The 25,076-nt window shown below is 43.7% G+C and overlaps 1 protein-coding gene across 1 annotated transcript; it reads right to left on the bottom strand.

Moving 5' to 3' along the window:
- Positions 1-2,014: 2,014 nt before the first annotated feature.
- On the bottom strand, positions 2,015-24,644 carry LOC138765546 (uncharacterized). Its single transcript, XM_069942577.1, has 8 exons — positions 24,567-24,644; positions 23,797-23,835; positions 16,480-16,618; positions 15,471-15,596; positions 13,861-13,962; positions 11,101-11,147; positions 8,319-8,492; positions 2,015-4,148 (listed from the first exon to the last, which is right to left on the bottom strand). Exons 1-8 carry the CDS (start codon positions 24,642-24,644, stop codon positions 3,936-3,938), a joined length of 918 nt encoding a protein of 305 aa, XP_069798678.1. The 3' UTR covers positions 2,015-3,935.
- Positions 24,645-25,076: the final 432 nt, after the last annotated feature.

Raw genomic sequence — 25,076 nt, 5'->3', positions numbered from 1 at the left:
ATTTCCCCTCAAAGTCTTGTATGTCAAATCTCCTTTCATTGTCTGATGCTCCAAACTCAGCATCTGAAGTCCAGGCAGAAGTAAAACATGAAAGCCTGTAGACACCGTGGTTGAAATGAAAACATAAAATGCTGGAGAACCTCAGCAGGTCAAACAGTGTCCTTTATGTAGCAAAGATAAAGATACATAAGCAACCTTTTGGGCTTGAGCCCTTCATCAAGGTATGAGCAAAATGTAGGCAGATGTCTGAACAAAATGGTGGGGATGGGGCAGGGGGACGAGCAGAGTCCCCAAAGGCGGGAGATAATAGGTAGATCCGTGGAAGCGAGTCTGGGTGAGTACATGGTCGTAGAGCTTGAGAGTAGCAGGAAGTACAGATGGGGGGCAATGAGATTAGTGGGCTTCTCATTGTACGTTGTCTGATGTATAACAATTCATAAAGGAATCTTCCTGATTTTCCCAACTTTTTAAACATACAGCATCGTAACAGGCCCTTTTGGCCCATAAGCCTGTGCCGGCCAATTGCACCCAATTCACCCACAACCCCTCCGTACCATTTGAATGGTGAGAGGAAACCAGAGGTGACCCATGCAGACACAGGGAGAATATACAAACTCCTTACAGACAGTGCTGGATTTAAATCCCAGTCCAGGATGCTGACGTTGTAACAGCTTTGCACTAACCACTACTCTAACGATGCTGCCCCTTCTCTGTCTTTTTTCTCGGTACACCTGAGACCATGTCAGTGTTCTCTGAGGTGTTAACAGGACTTGGCTCCAAGAACGAGTTGGTATCGGCTCCAGGATTCCTCCGTCGCCGATAAACCACACAATGCTTTCCAGTTGCGTTATCTTCTTCACATAGCTTCTGAGGACAATACCACTGGAGTTAAACCAGAGCCCTCCATTGTCTACAAAACCTGCACTCATCTCCCTCGTGTTGGATAGTTAATGGCATTAAAACTTTACTGACATCCAGTAGTCTAGGTGCAGGCAGTAAGACCATAAGGTATGGGTGCAGAAGTAGGCTATTCAGCCCATTGAGTCCGCTCCATCATGAGCTGATCCATTTTCCCACTCAGCCCCAAGTAAGTGTATCAGATTCCGTACCCCTCTAGGATCTTGACTCCAGGAGCTGTATCTCTATGCCACTTTCTGTACACTGGTGGTGCCAAATTCCTCAAATCCCAGTTGATTGTCTTGACACCACTAACCAATCAGCAATAAGCAAGTCTTTGCCATCACCTCCCTCCCTCTACTCCTTTGTTTCAGTACAGAATAAAATCCCATACATTGTCCCACCGCAACAGGGTCCTCTGGTCAAAGACCGTGCTGTGAGCTCTGTGACCCCACATTAAATTTTTACATTTAAATTTTAAATTAAATTTAGACATACAGCACATTTCCAGCTCACATTTCCTGCAACCCATGCACATTTTGAAGGGTGGGAGGAAACCGGAGCACCCGGAGGAAACCCATGCAGATATGGGGAGAACGTGCAAACTTCTTACAGACAGCTCCGGTTTCAAACCTGGGTCACTGGCACTGCAATACTGTTGCACTAACCACCACGCTAGCCATGGCTCCCTTTGTCTCTCCAGATTCTCTGCTCGATTTTTTTCCTGCTATCTTTAAATTCCTTAAAGGTCATGTCCAATTGCAACTTTCTAAACCTTACATAGGCTTTGTTTAACTTTCTGACTAAATTCATATCTTTTGCTATCTTCTGAAATTTTGTCTTCCTCCCAGGAACATGGTGTTCCTGAATTCCGATCAGCTGGTCTTTAAATAACTCCCACATGCCCAACATGGACTTGCCCATCACCAGTTACTCCTGATCTACTCTCCTCAGCTTGTGACAACGCTCGTTGCAATTTGCCTTCTCTCAATTTAACACTTTCTTTCGCCACATAGGCATCCTTATCCATGACCATCTTCAACCCAAGGAGATCTTATCACCTTTCCCAAAATACTCTCCCATTGAAGGCCAGGCTCATGTCTAGTGAGGCCACTGGTTAAATTTAGATTTCAGTTTTATTGTTAGAGTCCACATATGACATCACATACAACCCTAAGGTTCTTTTTCCTGTGGGCGAGGCAGAATTTGCCATTTAATGCACAAAAAACTGTACATGACGTACACAGTTACACAAATAAAGAAATGTAAACAGATAAAAAAATGTAAGCAAACTGCAATACAGAGAGAATATAAAAATCAATCAAGTGCACAAGTAAGAGTCCCTGATTGAGTTTGATGGACTCCACAGAGTGGGTGAACTCTCCACAGAGTGTTTCAAGAAACCACCTTGGATACTCATAGGAAATTATGCCCCATCTATGCATCTTGTACCAAGAAAGTCCCAGTCAGTTTTGGGGAAATTAAATTTACCTGCTACAACAGCCCTGTTGCATTTACATCTGTTCTGCTGGCAAGTGGGAGGCCTATAGTAGCACCTTTCTTATTTCTGAGCTCCACCCATATCACCTCAGTGGATGAGCTCTCCAGTATGACGTGGCTGAGTGCAGTTGTCTCTATGGAGTTGGCATGCTCTCCGATGCATTTCTTCTGAATGCTCCTGTTTCCTCTCAGAGCCCAAAGACTTGTAAGTTGGTCAGTTAAATTTGTCCTTGTTATAATAGCCTCTGATATTGAGATGAGTGGTGGGATTTGGGGAGAGCTGACATGAAGATGGGGAGAAAAGGGATTAGTGTAGGATCAGTATAAATGTGTACGATGATCAGCAGAGACCTGGATGGTTAAAGGGCCTGTTTCTGTGTTAACATAGAACATTACAGCACCATACAGGCCCTTCGGTCCACAAAAATATTGTGCTGAACCATAAATACTACCAAAGAAAATCTAAACCCTTCCTTCCTGGCAACCCTTTATTTTTCTTTCATCTATGAGTCTGTCTAAGAGTCACTTAATGTCCCTATTGTTCCAGCCTCCACCACCACCCCTGGAAAGGAATTCCAGGCCCCCAGAACTTTCTGTGTTAAAAAAAAACCTTATCCCTGATGCCTCCGCTAAACTTCCCTCCCTTTACTTTGTACAGATGTTATCTGTTACTCCAGCCCTGAGACAAAGGCACTGACTGTTTACCTTATCTATACATCTCATAATCTTGTAGACCAGTGGTTCTCAACCTTTTTCTTTCCACTCACATGCCACTAAGTATGTGATTAGTAAGGCATTGCTCAAGGTGGGATGTGGGTGGAAAGAAAAAGTTTAAAATCCACTGTTTTAGTCGTACCTCATTGATTCGTTATGTGCATGGTTTCAGAACTCCAAAGGAAATGGGCCAATGACAATTTTTCTCAAGCAAAATATTTAGCAACAATTGGATCTAGAGCAGTGTTTCTCAACCTTCCCTTCCCACTCACATCCCATCTTAAGCGACACCTTACTAATCGCAGAACACCGATGGTATAGGGAATACTTAAGGTGCGATGTGAGTGGAAAGAAAAAGGTTGAGAACCACTGTTGTAGACCTTCATCAAGTCACCTCTCATCTTGTTGCGTGACTTTCTTGATTCCAAAAGTCTATAATTATGTCCTCAAGCCATTAGGGTGGGAGTTGAATCTATCTCCTCCAGTCACAGAGTGGATAATGACATTGCTGTACCAAGCCAATATTTGAAGCTATGAGCATACAAAATATTGTAGTCCTAATAATGGCCTGTCCTGGCAATCATTTCCTGCATTGCAACACTTTGAGGCTGTGGGAGGAGAGGAAGTAAATGTTTACATCTCCTCTCTGAAGTAGTCAACCTTGGTCAGGTAAATTCAATGATGCATTAAATCCCATAACATGACTGCGGAAAATGGTGACCTGGTTAAATATCCCTGCGTTGGCCTCTTGAGGACACACAGCTAACAGGAAGAGTAATAATGGAGAAGACTCAATGCTGATCCAACCCATCTCTTCCATAGAATCACAGCAGACTGCTTCTCTCACTGGGCACCTTGCAAATGATTCGATGACATGGCGCTGCAACAGTTTGTGCAGCTGCCTCATGGTCCCAGGGGGCAGAGTTCCATGCCAACCTTGGTGTTTTCTGTTCATAGTTCTCTCCATTGTCCATCTGGGTCCATCTATTTCCTCCCACATCACAAAGACGGGATTGGTGGGTTACGTTGGTTGATAGCTAAAAGAATCAAAGGACAAATGATGGGAGAGAACAAGCTGACAAGACACAGGAGATCAGAAGTGGAGGAATGGGAAAAAATGGGATTACTTCACAGCAGTTAACGTGGGGTAAAACAGGATGGGGAGCCAACATAAGGCCAAAGAGCCTCTTCTGTTGTTACCGTTCACACCAACTTTCTCCTACTGTTGGCCCTTGGTCCTTTTCTTCTTCCTCCTTTGCTCCTCAGCCCTGTCACTGTTTTGTCCATCAGAGGCCCTTACAAGTGGAGGAACTATCCTCCCCGTAAGGTTAAGGTCTGATACACTCCAATGGAAGAAGTGCAGGAACTGGAACACAGGCTAATAACTAGTGCAAAAACGAAACCAAGGTTAGTGGAACATTGGCTTTTATCTCAAAGGGGACTGGAATATAAAAGGGAGGTTTTTAATGCTTCAGTTGTGTCAATCTAGATTGGCTGTCATAGAGATTTACAGCTCAGGAACCAGGCCTTTCAGCCCAAAATGTCCATGATGTCCAAGAAGTATACCTGCATTTGGCCCATACCTCTCTAAACCTTTTGTATCCATGTACCTGCTTCAAGGTCATTTAAACGTTGCAATTGTACCTGTCTTTACTATTAGACATACAGCACAGTAACAGGCCATTTCAGCCCATGAGTCCGTGCCGCCCAATTAACCTACACCCCCAGTACGTTTTGAACAGTGGGAGGAAACCGGAGAGCCCGGGGAAAACCCACGCAGACACGGGGAGAACGTACAAACTCCTTACAGACAGCGCAGGATTCGAACCTCCCGGGGTCCTAATCGCTGGCACTGTAAAGGCCAACTGTGCCGCCCCTACATCAACTGTGCCGCCTCTGGCGGCTCATTCCGTGCAAACACCGCCCTCGGCGATTCAGTATTGGGGCACGAGGAAATAGGAGCAGGAGTAGGCCACATCGTCCCACAAGCCTAGCCTGTCATTCGATGTGATCATGATGGAGCTCCTCTGATTTCATTTCCTCTTTACTCTGCCCGTTTCCCATAGCTGTCAATTCCCCAGTCTTTCAAAAATTAATTTTGCTCCTCTTTTATAGAGTAAAATCCCTGTTATCCGGAAATTCAAGCAACAGGCAAAAAAAATTGGGATAATAAATAGGCAAAAAATACTGAACTTTAAAAGTGGTGTCCCTCGAGGTCAGTTCACCAATCATGTATCACGCAAGCTCAAGCAACCGGCAAATTCACTCATCCGGCATCTACCCATCAGTGGTTTTACTGTACTTACAATAATCTAGCCTCCAGGGTGGAAAATGTCCAGAGATTATGAGAAATTTCTATCCACCTTAGTTCTGATTGACCTCCCCCTAAACTGGTAACCATGCCCGCTCATTCAAGATCTCTCTCTCTCTCTCTCTCACTGGCAAAAAATACCTGGACATCACGCTAAGGATCTTGTGTTTCAATAGGCCCTTTCACGTCAGGCCTCCGCCTTGACGCCGGCTACAGGAGCAGATGGAAAACTAAGAACTTACCTATCAGACAGCGGCCCTAAAAGGCTGTTCCAGCGTCCCATTCATATCCAGAAGCGCCTCGTAGCGCCCTCCGAAGTCGATGGAGGCGGGACAACTGCTGCTGTAGCACCACTGTCATAAAAACGTCTTCCCTACCTATAATCCTCTGTGGTTCCCAGAATAGTTCCAGCTGCGAGGGGGGATTATGGGTAGGGAGGATGGCCATTGCTCTGCTGTGATGTGAGCCACAGAGAGCGGCCCTGAAGGCTGTCCCCTGATGGCTCCTGCTGGCTCCGTCGGCTCCCGCTACCCCACTGGCCCCTGTTGCCCCGCTGACAGCTCCCTACCTAAATTTCAAAAAAATATACCAAACTAAACTACTAGAAGTATAAATTTAGCCCAGTTTGTGGCACCCAATTAACCTATACCCCCAGTAAGTTTTGAACAGTGGGAGGAAACCGGAGCCCCCGGGGAAAGCTCACACAGACATGGGGAGAATGTACAAACTCCTTACAGACAGCACGGGATTCGGTCCCGATCACTGGCGCCGTAAAGGTGCTGTGCTAACTGATATGGCATCGATCCCGCTACGTCTTGCTTGGTAAGCGAGAACTCTACCATTTGAGCTAATTCCACAGCACCTCAAATACCCTCAAATTTAGCAGATTAAGGGCTGATAGGATTGAAACCGTGAAAATGATAGGAAGCTTATTTCCTCTGAAGGAGAAGCCCAGGGTAAGAAAACAGCACCTTCTGATTAGCTGTTTTAATGGTTAGGAAGTGTTTTGCACCCAATATTTACTTGAAATCTACAACTCTTTCTTCTGTCAGACTCTGTGCTGGGGAATCAATTTATATTCCACATATGAGATCCAACAAAATGACAGAAATGTATTTATTTTTTTCTGGGTAGAAGAACACTCAATCTGGCCTAATGATCTTCAACAATGTCTGGGGTGTGAAGCAATGGTCTCCCTGTGATGGAGAACTGCTGCCATCTACTGGTGACCGCACAGATTGCACCCCAGCAACACCAGGACCATGGTAGTAGAGGGTCACTTCAGCGTCTGGGTTAAGGAGAATTACCAGGACTCGTAGTAATCACTTTGATAAAAAGAAAGCTCCATTATGAAAAGTTGTGAATGTTAAGGTACCACGAGTGTTGCGTGCTCTCCGACTGTGGGAGAATATGTGCTTAGCAGTGTTCAAAAGACATGGCATGGGGTTCCCACATTCTGATCAGAGTCAATACAAAAATGTACTTTGAGACAAATCGTACAAGTCGATCTGTGCATGTTTGTGCAGCTTAAATATCATCCCAAACTAAATCCAATCTACCCAGACAAGGGCACCAATATTTGTAAGGGTCAAGTGCAAACGGTTGCAAATAAGTCTCGCTGCAACAAGCATTTTCAATACAGCCACGTCTCAGAGAGTAAAAATGCAGACAATGGTAAACAAAAGACACAAATTAGAGATTTAACTAAGGTTTCTGTTTGACTCCCTTGTTAAATTGTTTTCTTGATTATAAATACACTGACCTCCCCCTAAACTTGAAACCATGCCCGCTTATTCAAGATCTCTCTCTCTCACTGGCAAAAAATACCTGGACATCACACTAAGGATCTTGTGTTTCAATAGGCCCTTTCATGTCAGGCCTCCGCCTTGAGGCTGGCTACAGGAGCAGATGGAAAACTAAGAACTTACCTATCAGACAGCGGCCCTAAAAGGCTGTTCCAGCATCCCATTCATATCCAGAGGCGCCTTGTAGTGCCCTCCGAAGCCGAACCACTGTCCAACACATTTTATGACCATTTAAAATGGGGAATTTCACAGGAGCATTATCAGAAAAATAGAATCCATAGGAGACCACAGTAGTTATGCCGCCACAAGTAACGGACATCTGTAGCTACACAGTGGCAGACCCGGCTCCGTCACTGCTGCACCTCTGGTTTACCGTGAATACTGGTGGACATGGGGCCATCGCTGTATAAACCAGGAAGCACTGGCAGGTACAGGCAAGTTATTTACAACATGCCCTACAGTACTGGTAGATACAAGTCTTTCACCATGTTACACATGTTACTGAATTTCATGACTGATTCTGACAGTATGGTGATAGGGCCTTCCCCTCCATGAGCCCGTGCCATCCAAATACCCAGTTAAACCCTGTATGTTTTTGAAGGGTGGGAGAAAACCCACAGGGAGAGGGCACAGGGAGAGCATGCAAACTCTTCATAGACAGACCCAGGTTTAAACCCGGGTTGCAGGTACAATTGGGTCAAACCTGGGTCACTAGGACCAGGGCCTGCCAATCCGTCAATGGTTCTGAATTAAACAAGATCATGGGAGTAGCAGCCTGAGGTTTATGCAGAGTTGTCTGATACTGTAATAGCTAAGCACTGGCCACCAAAAGTCTATTTGTATACTAATTGGCTGAGGGAAGATAGCATATTAAAAGCACAGTGTTTCAAATGATCAATTAAGCTTGGGCATGCATTGACTTCTCCCTCCAGGCATACATTCAACCATGCTAGGAAACCCCCATCATAAGGAAAGGCCCTATTTTTGCTCTGGATCAGAGATTCCAATTGAGTTCCCATTCATTTAAACATCACAGTGGCATATTCAGTCGCACTCTTAGAACAGTGGATACCCTTGAGCTGGGTCTCAACCTCAAAGTCCAGTGTGCTGTAAACCACTGAGGGAATATTCGCTGCATTTGTCTCCTGCTTCTCCAAACCTTCGGGGATTAGTGTATGGGCTGTCTGGACGTCGACGCCTTGAACTTGGTTGCCCTGCTTTGTGACTTTTGCATATTCAAAACCGTTGAGTGGCCTTCCTGAGTTCTGTAGTGGAATCGGAGAGGAAGGTAGTTAAGCAAAGTTCATGACAACTGGAGTGATAAAAATCTGCGCCCTGCTGTTAAATGGAGGGGCAGGAAACAAGGAACCCATCAAGATCCATCCAGCCTTCAAGGTTTCATCTTCATGCTGGAAAAGGAGGAAGTGGATACTAAGCCAACAAGTTAAACTTGGCCAAAAATCTGAGAAATTCATCTTGATCTCCAGGGTCAAGAACTGACCATCCACTTATTACATTTGCCATACAATGGGACCCAGGGAAGGCACTGTTGGCAGGAAGGTGGAATATACCAGCAACTGTTCATCATCAGCCACTAGGATGAATTTCTGTATCTTGATTCCAAAGATTGGGATGTCAAAGAGGGGAGATAATTTCAGGTGCAAATAGGAAGAGAGTTCTCTGTGATTAATCCCCAAAAGAGCTGGAGAAATTCAGCCGGTCCCGCGGCATCCCCAGAAGGCAAAGATTTATAACCAACGTTTCAGGCCTGAGCCCTTTGTCAAGGAATGAGCAAAGAAAAAGCAGAAAGGACAGGGAGGGAGGACCCTCGCTCTCTCGCCACCACAGTTCTGAGCCTCACTCGCCACGGACCTCTCCTACACTTCATCCTCCGTGGGATCCACTTGTTCAACCAGTGGTTTTACGATCACCTGGTGTCCATCGACCACTTCCCGCCCAGCCGCCCGCCCGCCCCCCGCCCCCTCCCCAGCCTTTTTATTCAGGTGTCTAATCTGCTTTTTGCTTATACCTCGATGAAGGATTCGGGCCCAAAACGTTGATTGTATATATGGACTCTCTCTGCGAGGCCTGCTGATCTCCTCCAGCACTTTGTGTATTAAACTACAATCACAGTGCCTGCAGACTTTCTTGTTTCACCCCAGAGTTCTCAGTCATGTCCTTTACCTATACTTTCCTTAAAATGTCGAACAATTAATTGGTTGTTGACACTTTGCTCTTTGCAGGCCCTCTCTGGGCACTATTTGGAGTCTGCCAGGGCATAAACTCAAGTTGATTCTTCCTACACTAACACTTCCAACCGAGGGGAAGCACATTCCTCAGCACATGGGAGTGGATGGGTCGCTTCAACCACAGCCTACTAATCCGTCACTGGTTGAGAAACAAACAAGGTCATGGATGTGGCAGGCTGGTGTTTATGCAACATCTTTCCCCATATCAGGTCCTTCCCAAAACAGAAAAACATTACCAGCAAAGCAGTTTCAAAGTCTAAACACTGTGTGGAATTTAAGGAAGTGACAGTTTCATCTATTGCTCAGCCAGACAGTAAAACCGCAAGAAAATCTTCATCCTCACTTCCCCATTATAGTGAAACAGTTTAAGTTCAAGCTTAAATCCAAGTTCAAGGGAGCTGAGGTGCGGCAAAAATGTATGTTGTGCGTACCCGATGATCGGACACTCATTTGCCCTAATCCTACAGTAGCCCTCTTTTATTTTCCCCCATCCTCCATCAATTCAATTTTGGGATGTGGGAGGAAATCAGAACACAGGAACAATGTGCAATCTCCACACAGGGTTGGAGGTCAGATTCGAACTTACGTCATTGAAGCTCAACCAGCTGTGATGCCCTCCACACACAACTTCCCTTTGTCAATGGCTTTGATCCTCCCTCATGTTGGTAGTCACTTGTAAGACTTGAATAGCATCCGTTCCCTGCTTGCCTTGAGAAGGTAGATTGGTTTGTCAGCAGACTTCACAGGGCCATTGAGAATCAGATGCATTGGGGTTGGACTATAGGCTGGTTGAGGACCTGTTTGGGTTCTACAACCTTCTAAAAGCTGATGGTCAGAAGGATGATATCAAGACTGCTCAATTAGGGTGGAGAAATGCTGGAGTAACTCAGCCGGTCCCACGGCGTCTATAGGAGGTAAAGATGTATTGCTGATGTTTCAGGCCTGAGCCCTTCTTCAAGGTATAAGCAAAAAAAATCAGGAAGTCGCCAGAATAAAGACTGGAGACTGGCAGGGAGAGAAGTCCAGACCGACAAAAGGGTGTTAATTGGGTATGATAAGAGGAGAGGTGAGAATTGACGTTGGCTCTGTGTAAGTAGACAGAGAGAAAGGGGAAGAGAGAGAGAGTGACAGAAGAAGGGGGTGGGGGGGGAGTATTCGATGTTAATGTCTTTTTGATCAATTAACGTGATGGGCTAGAACTGAGTAATTAGTCCATTATGTAACAACTACACCATCATACCCAGCAAGACTTTATTGCCTGGTTTCTCTTGAAGAAGATAATAATCTCTGTTTTCATTTAGACTTGTCCATTTCACTCTTAACTTGGTCAAATCCGAAATTGGTTTCCTCATGAGTTCATGAATCAGTCCAAATTGTTAGCCCATCTGGGAAGGAAACCAACCCTCTTCATCTAGTCTGACTGGCTTGTGACCACAGTCCCACACTAATGGACACTTTACTGGCCTCACAACCACAACACTGAGTTTACACTTTCCACGCCTCCTAGTCTGTGAAGACCCTCAGGGGAGTGGTCTAGAGAGAGTACCTTTCTATCATTTTATCTACTGAAATAGTTTCCTTTAAATAATCAAACACTAAATTTAAAAAAAGAATTCATGTTTACCTCCTCTTCTTTTGTTTTTGCTCTCTGGGAAGTTTCTAGGTCCTTTCCTGTGAAACACAGAGGCAGATGTTGACACTTTTGCTAGGGCACCACATAAGGAGGCAGTGATGTGACCATTAGCGGTGTCGGCACATCCCGCCCACTTTACACGTCAATCCACACAGGCATGGTGTCAAGTAAAGATCAAAACAACTTCAGGGGCTTTAATAACGGTTCTAATTTTTAAAAGTCTGGGGTCATTTTGGGGGTGAAGTCGTGCTCCTATTAAACACAAGTTGAAATTCAGAGTTTTAAGAACTGGATTTCCCCAGAAAGAGGTGTTGCTTTTTACCTGACCAAGGCTGTCATTACCAAAATGATCCATTTTTAGGGTGAGAAATGTTGAACAGACAATGAATCTATGGATGCCACCTCTTTTTTCCTCTATCTTATATTTAGTAAATTGTAATTTGTAACAATTCTGCACCTGGAATGCACAAAAACTGCTGCCACATGGACCCCAAGTTTTGTGACAATAAATCTGTTGCGGCCTCTGGTTCGAAAACCAATTGGTAACAGATGTGTACATGGATATAAGGGGGTGTTAGAGGGTTATGGGCGGAGAGTGGGAGGGGTTAGCTAGTGGAGCTGTTCAAGTGAACCGGTGCAGACTCGAAGGGCCGATATGGCCTGTTTCTGCACTGTTAAACTGTTACATGTTATATGGTTTATATGAACCAGCCCTGTCGCTTGGCCTATCAGGTTAAAATTTAACCCCAATATCATTCTGGGTGCTGTCACCTCAATAAATTTGACTGTGTCTCACCTCTAGGATAAAAGAACAAAGAACACAAATCAAGTCAGTACATTTAATTGTTTTTTTAAACTTAAATTTAGACACACAGCTCGGTAACAGGCCATTTCAGCCCGTAGGTCCATTAACCTACACCCACTGGTACTTTTCGAAGGGTGGGAGGAAACCAGAGCTCCTGGGGAAAACCCCATGCAGATGTGGGGAGAACGTACAAACTCCTTACAGATAGCATGAGATTCAAACCTCGGTCCTGATCGCTGGCGCTGTAACAGCGTTGCGCTAACAGCAATGCCAACTGAGCCACCTATGATGTCTAAATCAAATTAAAACTCTGCATCTTGCACATAATAAATCTCCCTCTTTCTCCTTCACAGTCACGCGTCTATGTAGAGGACTTTTAAAAGGTTCTGTTGCATCTGCTTCCACCACTACCCCTGGCAGCCCGTTCCAGGCACCTACCAAATAAATTATTTCCCCCCCCCCCCGCCCCGTACATCTCTCCCTAAACTTCCTCCTCCTCACCTCAAATCACTATCGTGTGACGCTGGGGAAATTCTCTGGCTGTCCACCTTATCAATCGCTCTCATGGCTCGTGTAGTGGTTAGACACAACGCTGCTGCAGTGCCAGTGATCCGGATTCGAATCTGGCGCTATCTGGACAGAGCTTGTACACTCTCCCCGTGCCTGCTTGGGATTCCTCCGGGTGCTCTGGTTTCCTCCCACCCTTCAAAACATAGGTTCATTGGTGTATTTGAACAGCCCAGGCTTGTGGGCCGGAACGGCCTGTATTCGTGCTGCGTGTCTAAATTAAAAAAAGATCCTATGAGCCCTCAAACTCATACTCCCTAAATGAGGCAACATCCTGGTAAGCCTCTTCGGTATCCTTTCTGAGGGTTACTAGAATTGCACACAATACTCCAACTGTGGACTGACCAAAGAATTACTGTATATTGTTGCAGCATGACTTCCTGATGTTCATACTCATTGCTCCACACAAAGGAGCCCAGCATGCCCAGAGTATGAGTTAACGTCTCCCTTGACAGGCTTAGCCATAGGACGTGGCAGTCACTCCTTGTGTGTTGCTGATGGACAGATGCAGTCAGAAGTGCTGTTTCTCAGATAAGATGGCCAAATAGAGGTCCAAGCTGTCTTCTCAAGTGGATGTTAAAGACCATAGACACAGGAGCAGAAATAGGCCCCGCCATTGAATCATGAGCCGATCCATTTTCCCACTCAGCTCACTGCCAGCCTCCTCCCTATAATCGCTGGCTAATCAAGAACCTATTAATCTCTGCCTCAAATACACCCAATAACCTGGCCTCCATTACCGCCTGTGGCCTCAAATTCCACAGATTCACCACTGTCTTGCTAAAGAAATTCCTCCACACGTCTGTTCTAAGCTGATGCCTTTTTTCCTCTTGTCCTAGACTCTCCCACCGTGGGAAACAATCTTTCTACATCTACCCTGTCCATGTCTTTCTACATCCGAAATATTTCAATGAGATCTCCCCCTCCCTCCCCCCCCCCCCACCCCATTCTCCTAAATTCCAATGAGCACATGCCAAGAGCTGTCAAATGTTCCTCATTCCTGGAATCATCCTTCTGGTTCTCCTCTGAACCTTCTTCAATGTCAGCACATCATTTCTTAAACGAGGAGCCCAAAACTGCTCACAATACTCCAAGTGAAGTCTCACCAGTGCCTTATAAGGATACAGCATTGCCTCAAAATTCAGTGAGCATTAATTCCCTCAATGACATGCCCAAAATTTAGAATGGGTTACCCAGTGGTCCGCAGTGGACCAATCCGCTACTGTAGCTCCAATTTAATCACCAGGGACTCCTCGGATAGCAATGCAATTGCGGGCGGGGGGTGGGGGGGGGGGTTGGTTTGCAGAGGGCGTGTAAAGCTCTGCATAAGTACAAGCCTTCTTTGGTTGCAGCTTTTCAAAGAATTTCGATGTACTTACGTTGATGATTCCTTTTCTTATGGATGAAATACAGACAAACAGCAAGAAGTAAAACCAGAATCACGAAGAAAACTGATCCAATTGTTATGTATTTCACATAATCTGGTGGCAGAGAAAAAAAATCTTCAAACTTCAAAGTTCAGATTTATTGTCAGTACATACATGACATCACATACAACCCTGAGATTCTTTATCTTGTGAGCAAGGCAGAATTACCACTTATTGGTAGTGCAAAACAAAAACTGTACTCAATGTGCACATGTAAATAAAGAAAGAAATGTAAACACATTGACTATGCAATACAGAGATTTTTAAAAATCAATAAAGCGCAAAGGTAAGAGTCCTTATTTAAGGACATAATTGGGTTTGTTATTGAGAAGTCTGATAATGGAAGTTGTTCCTGAACCTGGTGGTGCGAGTCCTCTACCTCTTTCCTGATGGTAGCTGTGGGAACAGAGCATGTGCTGGGTGGTGTGGATCCTTGATGATTGCTGCTGCTCTCCGATGGCAGTGTTCGCTGGAGATGCTCTCGATGGGGGGGAGGGTTTTGTCTGTGATGTCTTAGGCTGTGTCCACTACCTTTTTCAGGGCTCTACGCTCAGGGGTGTCCCCATATTAGACTGTAATGCAGCCGGTCAGCACACTTTCCACTAAACATCTGCATTATATCATATCTTACCGATGTCAACGTGAGAGAAGAGGAGAAACAGGGACAGGAAGTGAGCAGGAGTTCTCCCTGGTGTCCTGGTAAATGTTTGTCCCCTTAACAACATGCCCAGGCATTAATATTGTGACTAACTCCTGCCTTACCTGGTCCCCACTGTGGTGCTATGTAATTACACCACTAGGTCACCCGGGGTCATCCAGGTGACCTTGTGTATAAAGCAGTCCAGAGCTAAAATCTAGCCTTCCAGGTTCGTCTTGCAGAGAGACAAGACCTCTTAGTGTACATATTAGTTTATTAAAGCTGTCTTATACTCACACTACTGGTGTGGTTATTGTTAGTACACCCACATCCCTAGATTGCCTGGTGGCCAACAATCTACATTACGTGTATCCTCTCTGAAAGATATTCTGAAGATTCACAACAGCTGTGTAAATAAATTCCGTACTTTCTCATTACAAAATGGCCAAGCACTGCTTCGAAGACTTTCACCTCCCAGCATCTGCTCTGTCCCTTAACATCTCCTGTCAAGGGACAACATACTCCCAGTGTTTACCTTGGCATGGGACAACACACTCCCAAGTGTTTACCCTGTGTTATGTGGATTGTAGAGGGGTAATGTAACCACGTGGGAATGTGGATTGTGGAGGGTCACATGGCTTCTCCGTCTGGAACCTAGTCAAAAGTCGCATCAATTGCCATCAAGGTTGCCCACCCATTAGTGCACACCTGACCACTGGCCCCTTTAAATTACCTGGGCCAGACTCCCCAGCTATCGCACTTTGAAAGCCCACCATGTGTAGCAGCTGATTCTCTTTGCTCCTTAGTCCTGACTACAAACGCTGCTCTAAGCCAACTGTGGACATCACTGGAGGAGTCGTTGGTAAGATGTGCACTACTCTGAGAGTGGGACCGTAGTATTATATGCTGCTAAAAGAAAACGTACTTATTTGAGCCACTCTTGTTGTCGCTGCTGTTGTTGTTGTTGTTGTTGTTGCTGTTGTTGTTGTAGCTGCTTCAGGGGTTGTGGTAGGTTCTGAATGTTTTCGCTTCCCTTTTGAAGAATTTTGACCTACAAAAAAAAAGAATTGACAGGTATACTAATGCTTGCTAAGTCCCATCTTTTAAAATCCGAACAACATGCGCAGAAATTGTTTGAATGTGCAACCTGACCAATATAGATCCATCTTATTTTAATGACGAACACCAGGAATTATCGAGAGAGGTCTGCGGTCTGGGCTGCAGAGAAGCTCGGGTGGAGGGTGCAGGTTGAGGGGGTTGAGATTGATGGGTAGGCGCGGCGATGGAGGAGATGGTGGATCTATCTGAGTGGGGTCGATGCTGGGGTATGAGGGCAGAATGATTAATATCCAGTTCTTCTGTAAAATCTGGGAGTGCCCAACAATTGGAGCTTTCCAAAACAACATTCCAAAAGGAACAAAGCAGAGGGAATGATATCATGGAAGTCATGTCAGGTGTGCTAGGGTGCTTCACAAATTTACACTTAGACATGCAGCACGGTAACAGGCCTTTTAACCTACACTTTTAACAGCCCAATTAACCTACACTTTGCAGTATGTTTCGAACGGTGGGAGGAAACCAGAGCCCCCGGGGAAAACCCTTGCAGACATGGGGAGAACGTACAAACTCCTTTCAAACAGCACAGGATTCGAACACCCGTCCCTATCACTGGCGCTGTAAAGGCATTGTGCTAAATGCTATGTCAACCATGCTGGCCCTTCAATGTAACTGCCCAATCAGATTGAAAGAGTGAAGCCATTATACTCAGGTTCCACTCCTGTAAAAGTAAAATAGATTTTTAAACACAATTCATTGAAAAAGAATCCAGCAACTTGCCTCTAAATTTTTAGCCCTGACATTCTTTGGAAGTAAATACTGAGGATTGATGCTAAACTTATTATCTTGCCGAATGATGCACCCATGTTGTGCCTTACTCATGTCAAGCTCATGTCGTTTTGTCCTTAATGTAATATGCAGCCTCACAACATAATGGCTGGCAGCAAATACCCATTGGTTGTTTCCTTCAAGTCCTTTAACTTGTTGGTGTCTGGATGTTGCCAGCCGTTGAGCTCCCTATAAATGCAATACACAGCCAGGTTAATCGAATGAGCTTTCAAAACTTCCACCAAACTATCATTGCTTGGCTCTGCTCTTCCATTTGGCATTCTACCAAAGTCACACCAGCATTAACCTCTGCTGCCTCAATCTCTTTGTCATCAAAGAATTCCCTTTACTCCTTAATTGTTTATTTAAGATCTGGAGGGAAATTATTATTTTTCCCCTCACTAATCACCAAGAATAAACCGTTCCACCAGAGAATATTTATAAAATTATCTTCATATCAGCTGAAATATCTCAAGATTCAACGTTCCTTTATTGTCATGTAACAAAACAGGTGTAATGTTATGGGAAATTTGCTTTAGTTTAAGGCATACAAAGATTCGCCATTAGCAGAAATTGCCGGATGCCTCTTTCAATCAGAGAAAAGGAAGAAAAAGAGAGGTCCCCCCCATCTGAGTGTCTGTGTGTTTTCACCTCTGGCACTCCTGCAGCCTCTGCAACCACTCCAGTCCAAAGCATCGGCAACCTGAGCTCCAGATCCGAACCTCCGACATAATCAGGAAACCTTCCATGCCCTTGGCACCCCATCGATGCTAAATTCCATCTGATATTGAATCTCAGGTGTATTCTGATACCAAGAGTTAATGAATCTAATGCTTTGACTCAAGGAGCTAATTGACAATGAGGAAGCTTTTTATTCCTTCTGTGAAATAGATGGTGGTGAGCCAGGGATCTGCTTTACACGTCCCCCCAATCTTTAATTCAATTAAGAATGGACTGGTAATGTGAATTTTTTTCTGCACCCTCTCTAGTTTAATCCCTTTTTTTTGTAATGGAATGACCAGAATTGCCACAATACTCGGAGGGTGGTTTGACCAAAGTTTTATACGCTAGTATTGTGACATGTTAAATTCTATATTCGGTGCCTCAGCCAAGGAAGTCAAGGATGCCAAAGTCTTCTCCGTCAGCTTATCTACCTCCATTACCTCTTTCAGGGAAATATGCCCTTGTAACCAGATGTTTCTCTGTTCAACAACACTCCCAGAGTTCTGACATCTAGTGTATGCCATTCATGAACCTACCTAAATATATCATTTAACCTTTATCCATAATTAAAATCAGAATTGATTGTCATGAACATTTCATGAAATTCTTTTGTTTTGTGGCAGTATTACAGTGAAAATATTGCTATAAATTACATTTGAAAATTAATAAATAATCCATGAGAATGGGTGAAAGTGAGGTAGCGTCTGTGGATCTTTACCAATTCAGAAATCTGATGAGCAAGGGAAGAAGCCGTCCTTCTGCCGCTGAGTGCTTATCTTCAGGCTCCTGTACCACCTTCCTGATGGTAGCAGAGGAAAGAGAGCATGGTGGGGGTCCTTGAGGAGAGAAGCTGCTTTCTTTATTTGTAATTTTTTTGTTTATTGCACCATGAACCATATCAGTACAATATATATATACAAATATTCATCATAAAATATACACGGTGACACTTCCCTTTTTTCCCTCTCCTTCCTCCCTTCCCCCTCCCCTCCCCCCTTCATAAACCAATAAATAATAAAAACACACAAAACAAAAGAAGACAACAAAAGGAAAAGTAAGTCATATCGCCCCCATAAAGTCTCATTGTATTTGTTTTCGTATCAATTTAGGAGATGGAGGTCTGAGGTCGGCATTTTCTAACATACTTTGTGTATAGTTCCCAAGTTTGTTCGAATAAGGTATATTTGTCCTTTAAGTTTCATGTACTTTTTTCTAATGGAATACACCTGTCCATTTCTGTGTGCCATTGTTGTATTTTTAAATTTGCTTCCGTTTTTCAAGATGTCATTATACACTTTTCTTGCTGCTCCAAGCGCTATCAATAATAAACCTTTTTAGACCTACTTTTTTGTCTCTTATGTTATTAAAATCTTTTGGTATGTTGTTTTTTGTAATTTTATTTAATATTAGGTTTAAATCTTCCCAGGAAGTTGAGAGGCTGCTTTCTTAAGACACCCATCTCTTGCAGATGTTCTCGATGGAGTGAAAGATTGGTGGCCGTGATGTCGCTGGCCATTAACAACCCTCTGGAGATTTATCCTGTCCTTGGCATTGGCACCAACACATACGAGTTAAATTCCACCTGCCATTCTCAGTTGATCTAGATCAGTGGTTCTCAACCTTTTTCTTTCCACTCACATACTTCTTAAGTATTCCCTATGTCATATGTGCTCTGTGATTAGTAAGGGATTGCTTAAGGTGGGATGTGGGTGGAAAGAAAAAGGTTGAAAACCACTGTTTTTATCGTACCTAATTGACTCATTCTATGCATGGTTTCATAACTGCAAAAGAAATGGGCTAATGACAATTTTTATCAAGCAAAATATTTCAGTAATGATTGGGTCTAGAGCAGAGATTCTCAACTTTTCCTTCCCACTCACATAATAAGCAATTCCTTATTAATCACAGAGCACTGATGGCATGGGAATTACTTAAAGTGGAATGTGAGTGGAAAGATCAAGGTTGAGAACCATTCATCAAGATCACTACCACCCTCTCGTTATTGCTTACAAGATCTCCTGTCAAGTGCCTTGGGGTGCCTTCCTGAGTTAATGCCAAAATATAAATGCAAATAGTGTTATCCTTCAAGACTGCCAAATAAACTGTCAAATCCTTGATGATATTTTGAAATGTTGACAGTCCAGAAATCAAAAAGGATAAAAAAGATTATGGATGAGTGACAGTAAATGGATGTGTTAATCCTTATGTACTTGATAAAAGACATTGATTCAATTAAAAAAAAAATTTTAATGGAAAAAGTCAAACAGCAAAGAACATTAATAAAGAGATCATGAGGCATTGTTGATCTAATGTCCCAAACTAAAACGATTTGATAATTGCAATAATTCCTGGTTATGGGACTTCTGGGTCAGCAGGCTTCCTAGTTCAAGTCTTACTCCAGAGACATTAGGTCAAATAATTAGGTGCCCATCAGTACAGTATTGAGAGAATGCTGCACTGTCTGAGTTACCATTTTTCAGAAGCCATTCAAACAAACCTCAATCAATTTTTCCTTCTCATGGCAAAGAAATTAGATCAAGAAAATTCCCAGAAATACCCAGTAACTTGGTTAAATTGTTCTCAATTAATATGTTAACTTACATGATCTAGTTTATTTTAAACTCATGCGTCATAGAAACATTTACAAAGCTGATATTTATTGTCCACATTTTATTCATTAGACTAGGGTCATATTTAGGCCACCACAGGTATAGATGACGCATTAACTTCTTTAAAGGATGAGAAATGAATTCTCAGAGGAGTTGTGGGTAGCGCTGAAGGTTGTCGAGGTTACAAAAAGATATAGATAAGATGCAGAGTTGGGCAGAAAAGTGTCAGAAGTGATAAATGGATAAATGTGAGATGATACATTTAAATTTTTTTAAATAAATAAATAAACAGACATTTTGGAAGGTCAAACCAGGGTTAATTGTATCTCTTAAGGTTGCTGCAGAGGTCAATAGGATAGTTAAGAAGGCCTGTGGGTCACTGGACTTCATTAATGAGGGATTGAGTTCAAGAGTCAAATGGTCATGCCACATCTGTACAAATCTCTGGTGAGACCATGTTTAAAGTATTGTGTTCAGTTCTGGTCACTTCATTTTAGGAAGGATGTGGTAACTATGGAGCGGGTGCTGAGAAGATTTGCCAGGAAGTTGCCTGAATTTGAAAATAAGTCTTATGAGGCAAGGTTAGCAGAGCTGGGACTGTTCTCTTTAGAGTTTAGAAGATCGAGAGGAGACAATAGAGGTCTACAATGTTCTGAGAGGCATAGATAAGATGGACAGCCAGTGCCTTTTTTTCCCAGAGCAGGAATATCAAACACCAGGGGACATCTCTACAAAATGAAGGGAGGAAAGTTTAGAGGAGAAATCAGGGTAAGTATTTTACACAGAGAGTTGTGGGTGCATGAAGTGCCTTATTAGGGATGGCGGTAGAGGCTGAAACATTAGGGATATTTGAGAGACTATTAGGCTCATGGATGAAAGGTAAATAGAGGGTTATGAGGTAGGAAGGGTTTAGTATCTTTTTTTGTTAGGAATATATAGGTCGGCACAACATCGAGGCCAAAGGGCCTGAACTGTGTTGTCATGTTCTATATTCTTGCCCCTGGATCAACTCTTCAGGCTAGAATGCTTTGCGATAACCTTAATGGAAGTGAAGAATGATACAAATGCAAAATTTTTCCATGGGTGTTTATTTTTCATTTGAACATGGTAACAGGCTTTTCAGGCCCATGAGCCCATGCCGACCAATTACACTCAATTAACCTATAACCCCTATACGTTTTGAACAGTGGGAGAAAATGGGAACACCTGGAGGAAATCCACACAGACACAGGAAGAACGAGCAAACTCCTTACAAACAGCGTGGGATTTGAACTCGGGATGCTTGTGCTGTAACAGTATCCATGATATACATACAATCATAGAATACCCAAAAAAAATCAAGTTGGGTTTTAGCCAATGCCAGAGCAAAATTTCAATAAAATACTACAGATGCTGAAAGCCATAGAAAAGGCAGATCAGGCACCATCTGTGGAAAGAAGAGGAGAGTTAAAGCTTCCGATGGATGATCTTTCATCGGAACTGAGTGTGGTTAGAAACGGAACAAGTTTTAGGTTGCAGAGAAAGGGACAAGGGCGTGTCAGAACTAAAGGAGAGTTTGACAGGTGAAGCCTAGGAGAAAGTCATTGACTCAGGTGGTATTTGTGTCAGGACCAGGGGTAAAAGTGAATCTGAAATACCAGAAATGAAGAGAGGAGGAGAAGAAGACAAAGCAAATTCTGGAAATGGGAGCTACTCCACTTGAAGGACTGATTACAGTGGACAACAAAGATTTTGCTTCCTAAACACTTTGGGTGTATTTTATGGATTTTGGCCTGCTGATCACGAAAATCTCCTTAGAAATTTCCTATCACATACCATTTTTAAAGATATAACCCATTTTTGAGATTTCCTGCCATATTTGAAGTCTACTTCAAACATACAAAACTATGAAGTGCAACGTGTCATTGAAAATTCATTTTCTGCCTTCAGAATTGGACATCTTCCCCGCTGATCTTGGTACAGTCATTGACATAGTGAAAGGTTTCACCAGGATATTCTCTTTCTCTTTGGCTTGGCTTCGCGGACGAAGATTTATGGAGGGCCAATGTCCACGTCAGCTGCAGGCTCGTTTGTGGCTGACAAGTCCGATGCGAGACAGGCAGACACGGTTGCAGCGGTTGCAAGGGAAAATTGGTTGGTTGGGGTTGGGTGTTGGGTTTTTCCTCCTTTGTCTTTTGTCAGTGAGGTGGGCTCTGCGGTTTTGAGGGGGAGGACGTGGAGGGGGAGGACGTGGACATGCCCTCGGGCCTGAGCAAAGGAGCTTTTAGGTGGAGAGCAGTGTGTGCAGTACTGGCCCCACCCTTTACACCCATGGTTCGTGTGCCGTGGCCAAGCAAGCTGGGACGTGGCAGCGAGGTCGTAGGTTTTATAATGGAGTGGCCTTCTCCTATGCAGGTTTCTTACCCGGGCTGGAGGGGCCTGCCTCCCCTCCTAGGTCGGACCATACCTGGTCGCAAATCACCTGTGGACATGGCCTAGGTAAGTTTAATTGGGTTCTCTAACTACCTCTGAGGTAGGTCAGGGACCCGGTTGGATTCTGACGGGGTTGACCGAGTCACACCCTTTCTTATTGTTGTGTAACTGGAAGGCAGCGGCGGCCCCGGCCCCAGCCCCGGCCCCAGTCCAAGCAGGAGGTAGGCAGCGGCGGCCCCGATCCGGGCAAAAGCGAGGGGGAGGTGGCGGCCCCGGCCTCGGTAGAGTGAAGCAGGCGGAGGCCCCCGTCCGGGCAGAAGCGAGGGGGAGGTGGTGGCCCCGGTCTCAGCAGAGTGAAGCAGGCGGAGGCCCCGGTCCGGGCAGAAAGAAGGAGGTGGCGGCCCTGGTCCGGGCACAGGGAAGGCGGCGGCGGCCCCAGCCCCAGTCCGAGCAGAAGGTCAATGTAGTAATTTATATTACGACCATAGAAAAGTGGTGTCAGGACAACTGGAATCCATCAATGCTGGCCAATTATTATTAGACACTGACATGAGAGGCATCAGATGCTGAGTGAAAATGAAAATCAGTGGCAAATCATTTTTAGGTCAGTTGAACCAACACAATGTGTCCGCAACATTGTGCAATTAAACACGTTAAATTCAATAAAAGTTAATTTAAGGTTTCTCCAACTTCCTATGTGATCACCTGAAATTATCTCTGTGTTCAGCTTGAAGTTGTCTATTTTTTTCAGGAAGCAAACCTTTTGAAAAAAAAATTGCTGTCCGGTGCTGTCTTCCCTAAGTCTCAAGGAGAACAAGCCCAGCTTCACCTGTTAAATTCTCCTTGACTCCTTTCATTTTGGTAACATTTCTCTCCATTCCATGTGAATTAATTCTATCATGTGGCTGGATAATACCATCACACCCCCTCCCCTTATTTTGCCACACATACAAAAAGTGAAAACCTCAAGTACAATATCCTTGAGACAGGTGTTTATGTTCTGGCCCATAAAACTGGACAACATTTTTTTTCAAAAGGTTTGCTTTCTGAAGAAAAACTAGGGATTATGACAGACGGCTTCAAGCTGAACCGGAAGATCATTTCAGATTTGCCAAACCACAAAGGAAGTTGGAGATGTTGTATAAGACAACATTTGCCTAGCACCAGTTGTGAATGCATGACCAAACCAGCTTGTTTTGTGGGCAATAAGAGACTTAAAATATGACAGAAAATCACAAATGTAGCCTATTGTAAAATAAGCTATATCTAAAAAATAGTTTGTGACAGGAAAATTTTAAGGTGTTGTTCATGATCACCTGCCCAAAATCCATAAAATATGGCCAAAAGTGTTAAGGAAGCAAAATCTTTGTTGTGCAGTGAAATCAAAGAGCAGCAACCTTCAGTTCCATCCCTTACCTTCGGGACAATTAACGCAATTCAAACCATTTTACAAGGCTTAGAATGAGTGTGAGGGGAAGTTACTATGTTTATGCATCTGTTAAGGCAGAGTTTGAACATATCATTCATCAACGTAGCAATTTATAAGTCATGAGGTATCTCTCCACATATATATTTGCGCAATCTACATACACATGCAAATATCACCAACAAACTCACCAGTACCTTGGCAGCAAATGGTGGGTTAACGGGAACTTCCTTGATCTGGATTTAAAGTTCAGTTTAAAGTTTCAATACTCGTGCAATTGAGAGTGACCAAGATTCTGCGCAGGTACTCTTGTAACAAACTTATGATTCTTCCGTAAAACCAAGCATGTCTTGTTACGTCAGGATGTTTCAACACTGCATTGTGAAATAGAAAAAATATTCTTTTTTTTCCAAATTTAAACATTATTCACAATAAAAAAAAGACGAGTTTATTGTCATACACATTGTACAATATACAAATGCACCAAAATTCTTACTTGCTTCAGCCAAACACTCTAAGGAAAAGATATAATAGTGAACTAATCGAATTAAACTAAAAGAGACAATAAATACACAAGATATAAATATTCACTGTTATCCTAATACAAAAAAGAAGAGACTGGTCAACAAATTTGCTTGTACAAAGAGAAAGCCATGTCAAATGCCTCTTTGCTGTCAAAATGCCAATCATAAAATTTAACCCAGCGTTTGTTGCCAAGTTTGTTGGTGCTTTTTGCTTGAGGATGGAAATTGCTCAAATATTTATGTGGAGAGATACTTCCTGACTTATCAGTGGTCATAAAAGTGTTTGCAATTCATCTTACATGAAATAGAGACTTCTGAATCAAACTTCTTGGGCAGGTTTTAACAGGTAAGCCAACAGCATCACTGCATAGGGTCAGGCGAAAATGGTGATACACTTGATGTGTGCAACCTGAAAGACTGGGGGGGGGGGGGGGGGCATCTACTTTTTCTTCCACAGTATTCATCAATTCTCCTAATTCAATCCAATTTGTCAGCTCATTCTTCAGAATCCTTCCATTCATTTTTCTGGTGATGCAGATAGATTTGATTTAATCAGGTTTCACTTCCTCTTTGGGATGGAGGGGGGAGGTTTCAAATTGTGCAGTTTGTCTTCCTCCATCAGGGCCTCCTATTTCTGTCTCAGCTCCATCACCTCTACTTGAAGTATTTCCACATCTACATGATTAGTGTAACCAAGGTGAGGTTCAAGTCTGATATTTGTTAGAAAGAAGCTATTCTCGAATGTCACCTTCAGGCTTTTATACCTTATGCCCGAAAGTAGCAGGGAGAAGAGGTTGTGACCAGGGTGACGGCGGTCCTTTATGATGTTGGATACCTTCTTGTGGCAGCACCTCACAAAGATGTCTACAATGGCAGGGTGGGGGGGGAGGTCAGAGCCCGTGATGGACCTGGTTATGTTTAATTCCTTCTGCACCCTTCTGCAATCCTGGCCA

The sequence above is a fragment of the Narcine bancroftii genome, chromosome 5, assembly GCF_036971445.1.
Source record: "Narcine bancroftii isolate sNarBan1 chromosome 5, sNarBan1.hap1, whole genome shotgun sequence".
Lineage (NCBI taxonomy): Eukaryota > Metazoa > Chordata > Chondrichthyes > Torpediniformes > Narcinidae > Narcine > Narcine bancroftii.
The sequence above is the reverse complement of the archived record's forward strand: the minus strand, read 5'-3'. Positions and strand labels throughout refer to the sequence as shown.